Source organism: Dysidea avara, chromosome 13 (assembly GCF_963678975.1).
Source record: "Dysidea avara chromosome 13, odDysAvar1.4, whole genome shotgun sequence".
Classification (NCBI taxonomy): Eukaryota; Metazoa; Porifera; class Demospongiae; order Dictyoceratida; family Dysideidae; genus Dysidea; species Dysidea avara.
The window spans coordinates 8,846,441-8,865,397 of record NC_089284.1 but is presented as its reverse complement, the minus strand read 5'-3'; the positions used below and the strand labels follow the sequence as shown (position 1 = coordinate 8,865,397).

The 18,957-nt window shown below is 36.9% G+C and overlaps 2 protein-coding genes and 1 long non-coding RNA gene across 19 annotated transcripts in view; 1 reads left to right on the top strand and 2 right to left on the bottom strand.

Annotated features, from left to right (window-relative positions):
• Nucleotides 1-108: 108 nt before the first annotated feature.
• Nucleotides 109-14,891, bottom strand: LOC136242109 (uncharacterized). 10 transcript variants are annotated; one of them, XM_066033506.1, is made up of 18 exons: nt 12,431-14,891; nt 8,941-9,113; nt 2,175-2,346; nt 1,472-1,644; nt 1,392-1,421; nt 1,312-1,341; nt 1,232-1,261; nt 1,152-1,184; nt 1,078-1,104; nt 998-1,030; nt 918-950; nt 838-870; nt 758-790; nt 678-710; nt 444-476; nt 364-396; nt 290-313; nt 109-237 (listed from the first exon to the last, which is right to left on the bottom strand). In XM_066033506.1, exons 4-18 carry the CDS (start codon nt 1,524-1,526, stop codon nt 113-115), a joined length of 585 nt encoding a protein of 194 aa, XP_065889578.1. In that variant the 5' UTR covers nt 1,527-1,644; nt 2,175-2,346; nt 8,941-9,113; nt 12,431-14,891; the 3' UTR covers nt 109-112. The 10 variants fall into 10 exon arrangements, with proteins under 10 accessions (XP_065889578.1, XP_065889575.1, XP_065889577.1 ...); XM_066033503.1 differs by having other exon boundaries at nt 1,152-1,181; nt 1,232-1,264; nt 1,312-1,344; nt 1,392-1,424; nt 12,431-14,890; XM_066033505.1 differs by having other exon boundaries at nt 998-1,027; nt 1,152-1,181; nt 1,232-1,264; ... (1 more) ...; nt 1,392-1,424; nt 12,431-14,889.
• Nucleotides 10,705-18,957, top strand: part of LOC136242112 (uncharacterized) — an 8,557-nt gene continuing 304 nt past the window's right edge. Inside the window, exons 1-13 of one of the 8 annotated variants that reach the window (XM_066033519.1) lie at nt 10,705-10,806; nt 14,828-14,916; nt 15,564-15,678; nt 15,958-16,014; nt 16,161-16,246; nt 16,301-16,357; nt 16,409-16,465; nt 17,104-17,177; nt 17,233-17,335; nt 17,387-17,455; nt 17,519-17,611; nt 17,665-17,766; nt 17,834-17,978. In XM_066033519.1, the coding sequence (XP_065889591.1) occupies nt 14,914-14,916; nt 15,564-15,678; nt 15,958-16,014; nt 16,161-16,246; nt 16,301-16,333 (294 nt within the window). In that variant the 5' untranslated portion in view covers nt 10,705-10,806; nt 14,828-14,913 and the 3' untranslated portion in view covers nt 16,334-16,357; nt 16,409-16,465; nt 17,104-17,177; ... (3 more) ...; nt 17,665-17,766; nt 17,834-17,978. Of the gene's footprint in view, nt 10,807-14,804; nt 14,917-14,956; nt 15,086-15,563; nt 15,679-15,957; nt 16,118-16,160; nt 16,247-16,300; nt 16,358-16,408; nt 16,466-17,103; nt 17,178-17,232; nt 17,336-17,386; nt 17,456-17,518; nt 17,612-17,664; nt 17,768-17,833; nt 17,980-18,957 lie in introns of those variants that run through there. The other 7 variants (XR_010694486.1, XR_010694483.1, XR_010694485.1 and 4 more) reach the window with 7 other exon arrangements.
• LOC136242113 (uncharacterized) lies at nt 17,943-18,957 on the bottom strand. Its single transcript, XR_010694487.1, has 5 exons — nt 18,940-18,957; nt 18,777-18,881; nt 18,644-18,732; nt 18,106-18,164; nt 17,943-18,042 (listed from the first exon to the last, which is right to left on the bottom strand). It is a non-coding gene; the product is annotated as an uncharacterized lncRNA (long non-coding RNA).

Below are 18,957 nucleotides of genomic sequence, written 5' to 3'. Positions count from 1 at the left end.
TTTTGTCACATGCAATTCTTAACCATCACATGTACAGTATGGATATTTTATTAAAGTAAACAAAAGGAAATCAATCTTAACTAAAACAGTGATTATTACATGTACAGGTACACTAGTTCAAATTTATACATTTCCTCATCATACAAGCCCTTTTCAATGAAGGGTGCAAACAGTATTTGCAGTTACCACATTTTGTGGCCCTGCAGCCATCACACTCCCTGCAGTGTTTTCTTCTTGCTACATAATATGATTGATTACAATAATTCAATGAATATCAAATACATCTTACCTTGATTCTGTGTCTGTGACAACCCTATTGAATGAATTATTAAATAACACACGTCGCTAATGGTAACATCTTACCTTGAATCTGTGTAGCTGTCTGTGTCAACTCTACTGAATGAATTATTAAATAACACACGTTGCTAATGGTAACATCTTACCTTGACCCTCTGTAGCTGTCTGTGTCAACCCTACTGAATGAATTATTAAATAACACACATCGCTAATGGTAACATCTTACCTTGACTCTGTGTCTGCATCAACCCTACCGAATGAATTATTAAATAACACACGTTGCTAATGGTAACATCTTACCTTAACTCTGTGTAGCTGTCTGTGTCAACCCTACTGAATGAATTATTAAATAATACACGTCGCTAATGGTAACATCTTACCTTGACCCTGTGTAGCTGTCTGTGTCAACCCTACTGAATGAATTATTAAATAACACACGTTGCTAATGGTAACATCTTACCTTGACCCTGTGTAGCTGTCTGTGTCAACCCTACTGAATAAATTATTAAATAACACACGTTGCTAATGGTAACATCTTACCTTGACTCTGTGTAGCCGTCTGTGTCAACCCTACTGAATGAATTATTAAGTAACACACATCGCTAATGGTAACATCTTACCTTGACTCTGTGTAGCTGTCTGTGTCAACCCTACTGAATGAATTATTAAATAACATACGTTGCTGATGGTAACATCTTACCTTGACCCTCTGTAGCTGTCTGTGTCAACCCTACTGAATGAATTATTAAATAACACACATCGCTAATGGTAACATCTTACCTTGACTCTGTGTCTCCATCAACCCTACTGAATGAATTATTAAATAACACACGTTGCTAATGGTAACATCTTACCTTGACCCTGTGTAGCTGTCTGTGTCAACCCTACTGAATGAATTATTAAATAACACACATCGCTAATGGTAACATCTTACCTTGACCCTCTGTAGCTGTCTGTGTCAACCCTACTGAATGAATTATTAAATAACACACGTTGCTAATGGTAACATCTTACCTTGACCCTGTGTAGCTGTCTGTGTCAACCCTACTAAATGAATTATTAAATAACACACGTCGCTAATAGTAACATCTTACCCTGACTCTGTGTAGCTGTCTGTGTCAACCCTACTGAATGAATTATTAAATAACACACGTCGCTAATGGTAACATCATACTTTCATTCTCTCCTGCCGTTGACAATCCTACTGTAATGATGTAAATATTGTGCATAGCCAATCAATGACCATGGCTTATTTTACGTAATATTTTATTGAATTTACGATCACTAACCTTGAAATGTTTTTTAACACTACTACAGATATACATACCTTGATGATTACTGTTTGTCCTAAGGGAAATAAAATGTGAGCAGTACATATGAAAGTATACTGTTTATGCACATGTTGAAAAGAACTGTTGTTTTGTATTCATATAATAAACCACATCTGCAATGTGGTCTAATTGAATGCAACATTGCAGTATTATTAGACAGAGGAGGTACGACATGTACATATAGTACACATGCTATACTTCAATCATACTTTTATCAGCCATTCCTTTAAGCACACATTGCAGCAAGCTAGTTTTTTAAAATTGTTTTTTATAACAAAAGTCTTTATTTTTTAATGGTTGACACACTTAAGAGCTACTTATGGTATAAACATTGTCCCCAAATAGTTTCCACCCCCAAATGGTAGCCTAATCAAGTTTTGATTCTAAGCTAGTGGTTTTTGATCAAGTGAATATGCATATGGTACATGCCTTGGCTTGCCAATAGGTACGGAATATACTGCGCTAAATTGCAAATACAAAAATGCAATGTGTCCTTATATAAATTAGTTGTATGATAAGTAGTCAATACACAATAACAACTCACACCTCGTGATTTTGATGAGCAATATGTTTTCCACCCCTCAAAAAGTTTAGGGTAATCTTTAACAAATTCTTTAGCTATACCAGGTGTCGTAAAATTAATACGAGATGGGTTGACAGCATTTCTTTTGTGCCCGAGGATAAAGATATCATATCCCAGCTGATTGAGCTGGTTGGCCTGAAAGACAAGCACACACAGTAAAAATACATATCAAACCATACATTTAACACTCTTTGTGACCTACATATAACATACAGTTACTTTGTTTGTAAACACTTGACAGCACACTACCACCTTGTCCACATGCAATACATCTGTATCCAATCATTCACGTTTAATCTACAAATCAACTACTCACTATTTAGAGAGGAACAGTGGAACCTATTTATGATGGTTATCTTTGGGCCAAAATTTCGCAGCCTTATATAATTAATAAGCAGGTGGTTGCTTATACAGTTGGATTAATTATAGTATGTTCACGTTGAGCTGAATCCTGAAAAACAGCTAAAAATTAAAAATGGATTTTTTCTCAACAGAGTTAACATTTCAGCCAAACAGATGATTATTGGTAACAGCAAAAGTGTCAACAACAGACATGTACAGTTTGGCTTCATAACAAGTTCGTGAAAGGGCTGTAATGGACAGTGTACTTATATGGCTTCCCCATAGGAAATGTATTGTGAAAATTTTGATTGGCCGTAAATATTATCTCAAATATTTGAACAAAAAGATTTTGAAATATTTTTAGCAGGTCAAGCAGTAGTACTACAAATGAGCCAAATTTCAAGATCGTGTGTAATTGCATTCATGAGTTATTAAATGTTTTTGAGGATTCAGCTCAACGTGAACATACTATAGTGTATAAATGTCTCAGTACTGATATTCAAGAGTGGCCTTTATAGAGAGGCGGTGTATTTATACAGGTGGCCGCTAAGACTGGTTCCACTGTATAGTCCTATCCCATCCATGACTTATTTGTGATTAGGAGGTAAATGAAAATGATGAAATAGGCATTTGCTGCATTATAAAATTGGATGTATGCATTGAAAACAGAAATACAGAATCTAATGAGAGGGTCAGATACTATATGTATCTAGCATTATTGTGAAATAGCTGTACTGCCAATGCACAAATGGTCCGAACATACAAGGTCCAGGTGAAGCATAATGGTCCGCTTCCAGTCCACCACAATACCACCCTCCTCTATATATGCACCCGCCAAACATGCTGGCGTGATTACTGATACAGCTAGGTATACCTGAAGCACAAAGCATAATGCACATACTCACCGTACCAAAGTTTACCACTCCACTGTCGGTGTCACAGTCATTATACATGCTACTACACTACTATAGCCACTACTTGCTGCCATTATAGCTATTACTAGAGTTCTTGCTGATACTACTAGCTCTTACTTGCTAATACAACTTCATCCACTAAAGGTCTAGATGGCTAAGACATTCTCTTTCCTTGCTCTGCTCTTAGTAGTTATCAGTTCTCTGATGAATCCATTCACACTAAATTGTACCACACTTTTAGCCATTGCAATTGGTTGCAACCTTAGGGTAGTTGCCTCTTACTGTAAACATTTACTTGGCAGAGATCACACAAATTGATTTTTAAAAAAGTAGTTTCTTAAAGTAAAATCTATCCAGTAGCTAGTCCTCTTGTGCGAAATCCCTCATAGTCTAAATTCTCAACAAAGTTTTAAGTGTTTGAAAATCTCTCAAATGCAAGTAGTGACAGTGATATATAATATCCATATCCAAGTATACTGGTTCCACCAGCACCCTTGTTCCAGGATAAAGTTACAGGTATTTGTACTGTGTACATTTCATTTTGAAAATGCTATGATAACACATAAACGTAGGTATTCATATTACTACGTTTGTTATAGTAAAAGCACTGCCGTGTGTGTGTGTGTGTGTGTGTGTGTGTGTGTGTGTGTGTGTGTGTGTGTGTGTGTGTGTGTGTGTGTGTGTGTGTGTGTGTGTGTACAGAACACGAGGGGACATGTTGAGAGACTAATACAGTATGAGGCAAAGCCAAGTACTGCATTAGTCTTGAGACACTCCCCAAGTGCTGTATTTTTGTACACACAAGCAGGTGGTGCTAATGGTGTCATATTGTACTTCCTGGTCTGCCTTATTGTTTTCCTCAAAAGAGCACTCATCTTGAGTATCCAGATCACTTCAATTTTCGGATATCATACCATCAGTAGTGCTTGTATGGTCATAGAACAAACTGGTAGGATTGACTTAACTAGTTTTAGTGATTTAAATTGTCGTGTACGTGATCAATCATGCTGGTCCAACTGGGGTTGGTTTTGTAACATTCCTTACATAACTGTTCTGTATGACTGTACTGTATTTGCCAAAGTGTTCTGTATGAGGCAGATACAGTACTGCATGGAGAATACAGTACACTTGCCAAAGTAGAAGAGCATTCATTATCCTTTGCCCATTAAAATTCTTACTTGTTTACTTTGCCCTTGGCACATGCTTGAGTAATATTATCCATCATATCTAAGCTTGGATATTTAGGTTTCATGTCTGTCATAATTCCTTTTACAAACTTACAAAATGTCTTGTACAATGTAATTGAGCTAGCACTTTCAGAATGTACTTGGCTACCATGTTCGATTGTGTAAATATAAGGTTCATCAGTGCCTTTGTATACATGAAGATGGAGGTTAAGAAAAGATGACGATAAACTTTATTTTTACCGCATCGTAAATCTGGGTGATTTCATGTGTATCCTGTCCTTAGAACATGTCATCATTATATCTCTGTGTTCTAGCACATAATAGTAGTGCTTAAACAAATATTAATTAACATAATAGATGAACTAAAAAGCAGTTAATACGATAGTTCTAAGCGTTATTTGTTTTTCAAAGCAAGTTGCACCTACTTAGCAACAAAATAATGGTAAGTTATGAAATATGAAATAATTCATGAATTATAAAATAATTTTAATTATACATTAAAAACAAAATCATGCTGCAAGCTTAATGCAACAAAACAAGAGGAAATCTGCTACTAATTATACTTAGCAATTGCAGAGGTTAGCATTAACTGCATGGGCGCCTGGTTTTAGAAGTAGCTCAACATCGACTTGTTAACTTTAAAACTTTATGGAGCACAATTTACCTCACAAAGGAGGTCAAGGTAGCTGCCTCCTTGATGTATGCATTGTAAGTGCTTTGGAATGGAATATTTATAGGCACCTGTTGAGGTGAAGTGACATCTAACAGTGAAAAAAGCAAGCCTGTAGCCTTGGCAGTTATCAAGTTACACTTGTCTGAAGGCATCAGGCAGTTAGTCAGCTAGTTAGTAAGTTAGTCACTCATTAGAAAATTGTCAAATAACTTCAAAATTCTGTAGCAACTCAATGGAAGGGTTTTTGACTTGATTCTACCCAAGCAATACTGCAAAGGCATCACAAAGGTATTTTGAGGCTGGTCTATAGTCGATATTTCGCACGAGAAAGTCTCAAACAAATGATCCATAATATACAGTTACTACTGTACTATTATTTAATAAATATATAATGGAGACAAGTGCGTGTATATCAGGCAAAGCATGAGTACATGTTATGCACTACTCACCTAATAGGTGAAAAGATATTATGTGGCAGCTGTTACTTTTATATATAAAGGCCAAGTTTCTAATATTTATTGTGGGTGCCAGGCTGTACATTGCAGTTACATTTTACTATGCATCTCAGAGTACTCTGGAATATTACATATATCTCTACTAAACAGGACTTTACATGGGCTGTGGTGCTACTGTCATCAACTGCATGCCCAGTATACAACATCACTCGATTCTCCATGATTAGTGTATAAACAAAACCAACTAATACTTTAAAATCTATGCTAACTAACCTAAGTTTTAGTGGTATACATATATATATATATATAATAGTTATACGGGCACAATGTGGAGTCTATGAAATTTATAAACCCTAAGGCCCGGGCTGTAGCGCACGAGCGAAGCAAGGGTGCTACTAGGGCCTGAGGGTTTATAAATTTCATAGACTCCACATTGTGCCTGTATATCTGCTTTAGACTCTATTTCACATTATACTCAGATTACTTACCTCATCCACGGCTGTTTCTGCTGTAGGCTCGGTAAAAGCGGTGCGATAATACTAGCGCTATGGCAACTATGCATCCTCAAGTGACAAAATAATAGTGCTCATTAAATCACTGCATGTGAACAATGCATAGCGATTGGATAAACCTAGATTTTGAGTATATGTTATATTGTGCCTGAAGGCGTGGAGTATATTAGAAAATAAGGTGGAGTATATGAGATTTATTACCCACCCAAAACAGCCTAAATAGAGTCTAAATATACACATATACTACAGATATCATGGTATTCGAAATATATACCAAAAGATATACAAACTTAGAAAAGATGTTATAGTGCGAGGCGAAGCCTCGCACTATAGCACCCTTTCCTAAATATGTATATCTTTTGGTATATATTTCGAATACCATGATATCTGTAGTATAATTATGTTAATATAACATCTCGTCTCCCACTTGGAAGCAGTAACAGCAATTTCTCATGTTTTTATACCATTATTAGTACTGGTAAGTAATTCCTTGTGATTAGCATGCTGAAGGAGTATGCACATGTGTTGCAGCCTGCAATCTTCTTGAAAATTGGTCCAACAATCAATAGCAACTATTGCTAGGCAACTAAATTTAAACCTGACCTAGGAATATGCCTTTGAGTGGTTGCTTAGCAACCATTGCTATGCTGTCAAAATCATTTTAGAATTATTAGTGGTTACCTAGCAACCTAAGGTTGCTAGGCAACAATGTTGTTACTAGGTGACATGTATTGGTTACTATGGTACCACTAGTTGTCAAGTCGGATATGCCTAACTGGTAAAACAACTAAACACTATCAAAAATTTTTAGCCAATCAAATGCGTATATCAAATGTACAAGTGATATACTGATTCTATTGGCTAGTTTGCTGTAGTATATCAAAAATATACCACAAGCTGCTATTGGAGTTTTTGTGCAGGACACGATATTGATGTTGTATTTGTACTAGTAATAGCATGGGTAGCGGTGAAATTTGGGATAAATACCGGGAGTGTTGTATTGGAAATGGGGATAAATTTCACTCGGCTTCGCCTCGTGAAATTTATCCCCATTTCCAATACAACAAGAGTGGTATTTATCCCAAATTTCACTGCTATACCCATGCTATTCCCAGTTAATACCATACCCGCTGCATATACACATGCTGTGCATTAGCGTAAACACGCGTAAACACTAATTGGCGCTACATTGTTAACATAAATTCTAGCCAATGAAATTGCAATTACAGCTTTTTCACTGCTACCAGTGAAATACGGGATAAATTTCACTGCTACTATTGAGACTTTTGTATGGGCAGTGAAACAGGTATGGTATTAATATATATACATATATAGTTGCAAAAATTGACTGCAAGGGTGAGAATAAACTTGAAATCGGAAACCATCCATAGACTGGTAAATATCCATTAGCATATGTGCAGGTAGGTGACCTTCCCTGTTTCTTTACTTTTTATTTCTATGATTCCCAATGTACGTAATATAACATTCCTAATCTTCAGGCTCAGATGGAATTGCTCTGGTAAGGTATGTAATCATGTTGATAAGGTGCATGTGGGGTAGAGTTGTGGCCACTGTGTTTATTACCACCCCACAGTGCAAAAAAGCAATTGGTGTAACATCAGCATGTTAGGCTATGAAAGAGCTGAAGTTATAGCATCTTTCAACCTATTAGGTGAGGTATCATTTGTATATGTATGTATCTATGTATGTAGGTACGTATGCATGCAAGTCGTACAGTACATATGTATAATTATACATATGTAACTATGTACACACTGTATACACCCCTTTGTGTGGGAAATTCAAGGATGCTGCCATTCTCACAATTGGTACATGGTACTGTTGCGCCAAATCAAAAAGAAGAACCGCATCATTACTAGTGGAAAACGTCGTTAGTGGTTAGCGTGATAAAATAACCACTAACACTACTCAACGCAGTCATGCATGGCGTTTACAAGATTCGAACACGTGCTAGCATGCTCCCAACTATCAATTATTGAAAAGTGTAGTGGCAGCCATTATGCATCGTTCCCAGCTATTTTTAGCGCACTACATAGCATTTGCTGCATTTCTACAGCATGACAACTACCTCTACAAACAACCTAGTTGCAATGGGCACTACAGCCAATTTCTGATATAAAGCTACTGTGGGAAGCCATCGTGCGCTACTACAAATTGACACCTTTTGCTCTAAGTGAAAAGAAATGGGACAAAAAAGCATAAGGAGAGGACCCATGATGCATGGAGTGTACATAGAGTGGTGTGCCAAAGGCAACTGTCCAGCTGGAGCAACGTCTTACAGTGAAAAATTCAAGCCCATAGACCTAGCTGTTATCGATCGAGTTATGCTTGTCAGAAGAAATCAGGTAGTTAAATTTGTCTTATAAATTTAAAAAAAATAATTTCGTATCAACTTAACAGAAGCAATTATGGGAGTTCTGAAGACATTTTAGAGCTTGATTCTACCTGCCAAAACATCATGAAGGTACAGTGAGGCTGGCTTCTAGTCAAAAAATTCTTGTGAGAAAGCCCAAAACTTCATGATCCTTAATAAACAGTACTGCCATACTGTATAATATAAGTATGTGTTTACAACCATACTTATAACAAAGCACTATAACAAAGCAATGTAAACAAATATCAAACCTTTTTCTGCATTATAGTAACAAGACTTGATGGATGCTGCCTAACAGGTCCATTTGCCTGGCGTTTCAGGCAATCTGGAAACTTCTCATTGCAACTGGGGCAGGATCTGAAGGCAATTGCACATAGCTGTCCACAATGCTGGCACTTTTTGGTAGGGCAAGTAGAAACTACCTCTGGAAAAAAGATATAATTGGTAGAAAAATGCATGGTACGCAATATATGCATAGATTTTTACATAGAAATATTATGAATTTGAGTAAAATACTAAATAAAAGTTGCATACTTTGAGTTTCGGACTGACAGGCATCTCATTAATAGGTAACATACATTAGAACTTCAAAAAATGTGATGCTCATTGCTCATCAGATTTAAATATAGCTGTTTGTCTTAGCAATCAGAGATCTGGCTCTCTTTTAGGGGTACATTTGTACAATATTTTTTGTTCATATAAGATCAATTAAAACAAACCATAAAACAAATACAGGTCATCATTTGTGAAAAATCATCAAATTTAAATTCAAACTAATCACTCTAAGACTGACCGGCAGGATGGCTGGAAGACCAGCTCCATCGTCAATACCCGCAGCCAACCTCCAAAGCTTTTACTGTATTTCCCTATAAGAAAGCTAACCAACACTTATACACAAACTTTGAAGGTTAGAAATCATTATCCCTATGCAAAGCAACAGCTGTACATGTAAGAACTTTCAAAGCTGACTGTTCAACAAAAGTATGCAGAGCAAAAAGTGAGCTGATTTGGGATGATATATATTGTAATATTAGACTTAAGCTACACTATACCAGTACAGTTGCTAATTTGGTCGTGTTGAAAGAGGGTGTGGTCCAATCCTTTAATAAAATTGCTAAATAGGAGATTTCCTAACTGCTGAAACAGACGTTTAACCACAGAAAAACAACACAGATAGCTTTGTTAACTAACTAGAATTTAAGTTTCTTCTCCAATCAAACAGAGGTGTGTCCCCTTTGTACGTGAACAAAAATCATGAATAGCCTTGAGGCTTTCTTTAGAGAATTTGCACAACATAATATTATCATGATGGACTAACTATAAAACAGCTAAGAAGACACATGTGTAATAAGCAGTTTAAAAAGAGCTATGTTTTCAATGTACATTAATTGATTACTCATAAAGTAACAATTCAGTGAATTACAACAATCTGTTCTGGTAAAAAAAAAAACACACAAACAAGTGTAACAAAAAAATTCGATGTGCATAGGGAGCAAAATTATAAAAACTGTTGAAAGAAGGGAGATTATTGACCACCAGAAGCCATGCTATAAGTTGCCGAGACTCTACTGAAGTAGGAATTATGAGTGTGCTAGCATGACTTTTGGTGATAGATACAGGTAATCTCTATTCTTTCAGCACTTTTATTACTTTAAACCCTACTCATATTGAATATTCCTTACACTTGTACTAAAATGCCTATTTTATACTTGCCTACTACTATACCACAATACTATAATCGAACTCGACTACCAAGTACCACTACTGATGCATTTTGGCAAATAAATACCATCAAAACCGAGTCCTATATAAACATTGAAAGTACCACACGCACCTGTCTTTGTGATTTCAGATTATACAATCTGTGCATTACAGCGTTGAAACCGGATCGGGCCAATTTTTTTTTGGGGCCCACCTCTGACTTAGAAAATTTTTCTCATTTGGTGAACTTACCGTTTTTGTTTGTTTTACGTAAAGTCACATTACTCAGGGGGTTGGTGAATCTCGGGGACAAAGCCCTTGAATCAACCCAGCTGGCATGGGTTCCTGGGGGTTCTTCTTCTCAAGTGATGTAGCGAAGTCAAGGAGCGAATTATACAGGCAGCTAGTTTTACTAGGTGAAGATTTCCTTTGCCATCTCACAACATCGGATCATTGGATATAGATATCCTCAACATTGGATATCGAGATGTTGAGGAGGATATCTGTTGAGAGGAGGACATGTTGAGGATATCTATATCCTCAACATTGGATATAGATATCCTCTGGAAATCAATAATATAACATTGGACTTAGTTTCTGATTGTGGGTTTACTCAAATGGTTGAGCTCCCAACTCGAGGATCAAACCTATTGGACATACTTTTTACAAACAGGCCAACCCTAATACATCGATCTGGTCCAGTTCCTGGAATTAGTGACCATGACATTCTCACAACATTTCAAATGAAGGCATCCTACCAAGAAAATACAGCTCGTAAAATATTCCTGTGGAATTCCTTGAATTATAATGACATAAAAACTAAGTTACTGGCACTTAAGAACTACTACACATCTGTATTTACTGAAGATACCCCCGTTGAGCTTCTCTGGAATGTTTTACATTATAACTTACTGGATATTATGGACAATTACATCCCATCTAAAACCGTCCGTATAAACCACAAACAACGCTGGATTAGTCGCAACATCAAACAGCTAAGGAGGCGTAAGCAGAGGTACTACAACAAAGCAAGATCCTCAAATTCAATTTCTGACTGGAATAGGTTTAAAGATATTAAGAGAACTATGCAAAGGGAAACTAGACGTGCTTTCAATCAGTATATGTATAAGACTATCCACAATCCTTATGTGTATGGTAAGCGGAAAATGTTCTATAAGTACATCAAATCTTTAAGATCTGATCACACTGGTATACCCTCCTTAGAAAGAAATGGGCAATCCTATACAACAAGTCAAGAAAAAGCGAGGATCTTGAACGAGTACTTCTGTACTGTTTTTACACCAGACAGAAATGATGAAGACCTGCCAAGCATTGGGGACTCTCCTTTCTCAAGTATTTCTAAAATCAATTTACAGGCCTCTGGAATAACTAAGCTTCTAAAAGACCTTGATCCATCAAAAGCTGCAGGACCCGACCACATCCCTGCTAAATTTCTGAAGATGTTTGCTGAAGATTTGACTCCATGTTTGTTCATTTTGTTTTCAGCTTCCCTTAAACAAGGCATAATCCCTACAGATTGGAAAAAAGCAACAGTATCACCTATTTTCAAGAAAGGATCACGATCCGACCCAGCTAACTACAGGCCCATTTCACTCACTTCTTTATTATGTAAAACTTTAGAGCACATTATTTACTCGCATGTGATGGGTCATTTAGAACGTAACAATATCCTCTCAACCAATCAGTTTGGCTTCCGCCAAAAACGCTCTGCTGATCTTCAACTACTATTAACCGTCCATGACTTAGCATCCAGTTTAAATGACAATGCACAAACTGATTGCATACTGCTGGATTTCAGCAAGGCTTTCGACAAAGTTTCCCATAAACTCTTACTGTTAAAGTTAAGGTACTACGGAATTACCGGAGAGACAATTAACTGGATTCAGTCTTTTTTAACCAACCGTAAACAGCAAGTTGTTTGTGATGGTTCTATTTCAGAAGTTGTCAATGTTACCAGTGGAGTACCTCAGGGCTCTGTATTGGGCCCCTTACTGTTCCTTGTTTTTATAAATGACTTACCCAGCTGTATCAAATCTACTTGTCGCCTATTTGCAGATGACTGTCTATTGTATCGCCAAATTCACTCTAAGCATGACTCCGATGTCCTACAGAATGATTTACATTGTCTGGAACATTGGGCAAACAAATGGTTTATGCAATTTAACCCAATTAAATGTGTTGTTTTAACAATTACTCACAAAGTGCATCCAACTGTCACACACTACACACTGTATGATCAAATGCTTGCCCATGTACAGGAAGCTAAATACTTAGGACTTACATTAGACAGTAAACTTACTTTCAACAAGCATATTGAGTGTATCTGTAAAAGAGCTAACTCTGCCCTAGCATTCATAAGAAGAAACACTCATTTCTGTCAGAGGAATATTAGAGTTGATGCTTATTGTACATATGTCAGACCAATTTTGGAGTACGCAGCTTTTGTTTGGTCCCCCTATACCAACATTAACATTAACAAATTAGAATCTGTTCAAAGGAGAGCTGCTAGATATGTGATGTCTGATTTTAACAGATACAGCAGTGTTAGTGAAATGTTATCAACTTTACAGTGGGACAGCTTGAAGAAAAGACGAGATATTCAGTCTCTATGTGTCCTTTATAAAAATCTTAAATGGTTTAATAGATGTTTCACTCCCAGAATGTATGATTAAAAACTCTCTTATCACTAGAGGTCACAACAAAAGATTTGTTACAATATCTTCAACAGTTAATAGCTATAAGTAGAGATTTCCAACTAAATTAAACAATTAACATTCCATACATTCATTGGTATGACAAATATTGCGCATTTTGTCAGGGTCATTTTAGTACAAACCCCACCTCAATCAGTGGTTCCTATCAAAAGATATAAGGAAAAGAAGTTGAAAGTGTGATGATTTTTGTGTACAGCATTTCAATGCTTTTTATGTACATTGCATGGCACCAAACACAATACACAAAGTGTCATAAATCTAGATAGGAAACTAATAACAACATGAAATTTTCACCACATATCTATTTTATGAAGAACAGCATATGAACTAAGTAAAACCTCTCAAAAGTGACCACTTCTTTGTAGACTGACCACTCAGAATATTACAAGTGATTCACAAATAAAACTGTGTGTATTGTGTAATACTAAGTATACACAGGTACTTAATGCAATTTCAAGGATAACTAACTAGACAAATCAGTAATATTTTATAAATGGCAAGTACTGGCATCACAAGTCACAATTAACACGTACTTCGGAAACATAACAATCAGATAACACACTGTAAGAGCAACATTATTTTTAAAATAGATTTGTTTGGACATTGCTCAGCTTTATTTGTCACATTGTAAGCACTAAGGATGATAATTATTATATAACACAATGACATCACTATACTACAAAGAGAAATTAAAAATAGTTTCTGATCAAAATTACAATCACTGAAGCTGCTGTAAAATGTATCAAAACAGCAGTAAATACACCAGAATATAACAACAGGTACGTGTGAAGCCATGTAAGGTTGGTATCACATGCCAGTCTCCACTTTTGAAAAGATTATGCTCAACCTTGAACCTTATTTTGCAATTCCGCGCAAGACAACAAACTGCTCACCTTCAAACTATACTTGCATCGATGCAGGGGGATGCCTTGAAGTCCAGGGTGATTGTAATGCTGAATTCTGAGCACTGTTAGATGGCGATTTACCTTTAAAAGGGCCATATTTCCATCGTAATCCAACATCAATCGTCCTCCAATCAAAAAACACATGGCAAAATCGAAATCAGCATATACGGTTTGCCCAGAACCACTTTTTTCGTCCTCATCAGCAGCAGATTCACGCGGAAACACTCAGAAACTTCGGCTATCACAGGTGCCACATTCTTCCAATTAGAATTACGTACGCAATTATTTGTATGGGCTCCCTATGGGGATTTTTTTTTCTCAAACTTTGATTTGCTGTATTTCAATAAATACCGCATGGATTTTAATCCAGTAAAGTGCAATACAAAGTACGAAGCATTGGCTACTATTTACTGGAACGGCAACTTGTGAAACGTTTATTGAAGGTGTATAATTTAAGAAGCAAAAATATGTGTGAAAAATTGGTAGGTTGGAAATCGCTACTATAAGTACAGTTTTTTTCCACGAGTAGTCCCTCAGTGGAATGCTTTACCAAGTGTCACTGTCAATGCACCAACTCTACAACAATTCTCTACACTTGTACACTAGTGATCTCTTCAATTACTTAATTACTTATCCTTAATTAATTTACTTACTTAATTACTTATACTTAATTAATTTACTTACTTATTTACTTTCATTCTAATTTAATTTGTAACTAATCATTGTACTATGCTCATGCATATGAGTCTTACAATTATAAAATATAATAATAATAACACACGAGATGACTGAAACAGATTCGCCATGGGCTGAACTTGCTGGGAGTGGAGGAAATGAAGGCTATAAGAACATGAAATAGTGAACACCGAATATATCCGGCTATATGGTATGATAGTGTAAACTGCAATTGTTGGTTAGTTGGATTTCCTGAAACTACACGAGTAGCTATCTTCATTTGATATGCCAGTATGTCAGTCGTTCAGTGTCCAGTTCAGTCGAGGGTTCAGCTTGGTGACCCCACAAAAAGCACAGCTAAGTTTGCATCATTTACTCAGGTGAACTGGCAGGGAAGCACTCATTTTTGTGGGCCCACTTCTGAGTTATAAAATTTTTACGTTTTGTGAATTTACCGTTAAATTTTGTTTGTTTTATGGAAGTCACATTGTTCAGGCATAGATTATATATTCCCCACCTAGGGAATATATAATCTATGGCTTGCCATTTTCTAATCCTTTTAGTGTGCACATGCAGTACTAGTTTCAGTAGTAGGTGTTCTAGAAGCAGTTCCGTTGGGAGCTATAACATAATTATACCATTATTCCATTGTAATCCAATACTATAGTGCTGCTGTGGTGAAGCTTTGTGTTTACTAAAGGAGATTGGTCATGCATCATAGCCCTGGGCATGTCTATGCTTGTATTACTGTATGTTAGAGTGGTGCTGCTAATCACGTATTTGAATAATTGTTATGTGGTTGGTATATTTGATGACACAATGTGTGTTAATATTGCTCATTGTTTCAAATTGTCACAGGGATGCACTGATATAGAGCAGATTACTCAGGAGACACTGGAACTGAAGGCAAAGACCTGCTTCAAGGTAGGCATCCTGATGACACAGCTGAAAGAGGAGCTAAGGAACGAGACAGGTATCACCTAATAGCCGAGCTTAACCTTGCAGTGTAAGGGGGTGGGGCTAGACTGATGATAGTCATGTGAGACAGAGATAGCATTTAGTGGTTTTCTACAATGTTGCAAAACAACTTGCTAATCTCAAAAACATTGTTGCTCCCAGAGCATCCTGCTACCGATAACCCTAATGTGTAAATAGTCATTAGGGGGAGAGTAGTAAAGCTGTTACTAGTTGGTGGAACATTTCCTGAGACTTGTAGCGGTGTGAAGTTGTTTTTGTTGTTGTCGTTGTACAGGGGAATGTGTCACTGAAGGAACAAGAAGAAGTAGCAAGTTAGTAAGTGAAGAAGCCAGTGAGTATAATCTGTTATTGTGACTTAACTTGGCTGGTCTCACTACAGTGTAGTGTATGGCAAACGGACATTGATTTTGGGTCAAAATTTGTGGACTTTTTAAGTGGGTGGTTACGTTATTCAAGTCACACTTTGTTTACCACAAGGCTACACTGTATGTGAGGAGGGAGAGGTGCACAAACAACAGACAGCAGTGAAAGTGGTCATCACACAAGGGGACACAGATAAGAAGGTGTGTACTCTGTTGTCATGTAACATCACATGAGCTTATATGACATCATCACAGGAGCTAGAAGACAAGATCCATCTGCTACAATAACTGGAAGAAGCTCAAAAGAAAATGGTAATTAGCATTGACGTCTTTAAACTTCGAGCTATTCTGATTGGTTGTTAGGAAGTGAGAGCTAGTCAGGTACAACAGATGATGACTTGAATTAGACAACAAAAAGAGGTGCGTGATCTTATCATTTCTGTGTGATACAGTGGAACTTCTCTTCCTTTGTGCTGGTGTAAACTATAAAGTATAATTAGTCTCACGCATATCTTGTATAGAGGGGTTCTGCTGTAGTGTTTTGGGTGTTGTGTGGCTGTAATATAATGAGCGAACCCACTATGACAATTACGGTCATGTCACTAGGCCAAGAGTTGTAAGATCACTTCAATATAGTGACCTTGTCAAGTATATAGGTCCCAAACACAACTGAGATGTACTTCATGACCTCATTTATAACACCACCTCAATATACAGTCCGTGTCAAGTAATAGGTCCCAATTAGTGTCTAACTTGGTCCGTTGTTGGGACATGAAAACTCATGTACTGTATTGACGACCACTCCTATATGTTTATTGTGGCAGCAGTTGGTTTGTTAGTAGTGCTATTTGGGAAGGCTATGATAAAAAGAATTTTTTTGTGGGTGTTTTCAACTATACTATAAGCTAATTAACAAAGCCATTGTCTAGCAAATCATTTTGTGCAGCATATCAATACTGTTGCAACTGCTGTGACAAATTGCATGGTACAAAATAAAGGTGATATGTGGGAACCGTTACTTGTGTATTATCTTGTGAGGTCATGTGATCTTGTCACAGGTGTTGACTGTGGTATTTCATAATGAGATGAATTGTATGGCACTATCACCATGATGACAACTTCAGAGATACTGGTATGATAAGTTGTGTGATTTTTTCACACAATCATTTGTGCCACTTCGTTGTTAGGCAAGGCTAACGTTACTGTGGACACCTCAACTAGTCCAACATGAAATGTAGCTACCCTGATTTATGTGACATGTTGCCATAGTGATAGCTGTTACAACACAAGGTTTGCATGACAACAGCATACTACTGTATCACATTTCCGCCATCGTAACAGGCCTACCAAATTATCATAATTGAAGCCTTACTACAGAGCCCAGTGGGAGTGGTGGCACGGACCATAAAGGTGGGTGTGGTGATGTGTTGTTACCATCTTGGTGTGTGTTGTGAGGGCCATGTACTTCTCCAGCCTCAGAATGGCTGTGTTGTCAAGGGGATAAGTGAAACGTTTATTGACTATAACAAAGTGTCCACCCACATGATCAAAGCTGCTGCAGAACAGGTGAGCACCAACCACATTCACACAACTATTATTGTTGCCATGGTTACACAAAGGAGCATCATCACAAACTACAATTGTGATGTTACCGTCTTAAAGAGTTCTACTTCATCAGTGAAGAAAACTAATGACACCATGGCAACCAGTGGCATGTACAAGTGAGCACGTGCTACAGTATGTAACCAGTCATGTCCATTTATCTGTCTGTCTTTCCGTCCATCACAGGACAAACCTATACTGAGTCTATTGGCATTCAAGAACACCTCAGATCATTATTTAACACAATATTTAAATTTGAGTCAGTGTACAATACATAATATCAAGAGTCCATAATATTATATTGTAAGAAATGTCATCCTTGTAAGTATAACAAAACATGCAACACAAACACATGGTTTACTTGTGCATGTCATCATTGGATTAAATAATCCGTCCTGTACAAGATACATGAAGGTTCACTATCCGTCCATCATCATCCTTATAAACATATCAGTCACCTTAAGTTCATTAATCCACCAGTCTGTAACAGAATTTCATAGCTGGGAACTTCAATTCTCTGTTGGAAACAAATGATAGTAAATAGAAAATTTTGGCTTAGATAGCAAGGAGGGTGCACCATTAATCATTATTGTCAAGCCGATTAACAAACCAATCTGATATGGTAGTATAATATATATATAGGCCCTTCCTCTAACAATTTGTTCTTCGGATTCATTATAAAGTGACAGTGTGATAGTTCAATCAATTGTTGACATCACATAAACAGGAATGCCACTGTGAGTAAACTGCAAATGTTGAATGGGGAAATTTGCATGGATCTGTGAAATTAAATTTTGTGAACCCCCCACCCCCTGTAAAACCCTGCTCTACAGCAATGGCATGCACACATTAGCAGTGACAACTAGGTGTCATGAGAACAGGTACAGCTATGTCATACTAGATATGTATATGTAAAAGCCACATACATGTTGTATGTTATCACACTTAATGAACATTGTCAAATGACTGCCACACAGTTGCATTACAAGAACATACCCCGCAGTCAGACGATGTACTTTTTGCAAATAAGCAAAAATACACAACAGCAATCTTTTTGTACTGGAACCAGTACTTTCTGATGATGCCTATACAGGTATTGATGATGATGTATTATTACAAATACTCTTACTATCCACTTGAGGATCTTATCTGATGAGTGTTCTCATAGATAGTATATGTATATAACTAAGACTTGTGAAGTGTGTTTCTTGAATGTCAGTAGTCAAGATTAGTCCTGTGATGACAGACAGATAAATGGACATGACTGGTTACATACTGTAGCACGTGCTCACTTGTACATGCCACTGGTT

Bases quoted from the DNA above. Each gene is read 5' to 3' on its own strand.
- LOC136242109 (XM_066033503.1), bottom strand. From the start codon at position 1,526: ATGCACAATATTTACATCATTACAGTAGGATTGTCAACGGCAGGAGAG. The intron at 1,425-1,471 runs GTATGATGTTAC...TAATTCATTCAG, and splicing joins AACGGCAGGAGAGAATGAAA to TAGGGTTGACACAGACAGCT. The intron at 238-289 runs GTAAGATGTATT...CATATTATGTAG, and splicing joins GTCACAGACACAGAATCAAG to CAAGAAGAAAACACTGCAGG.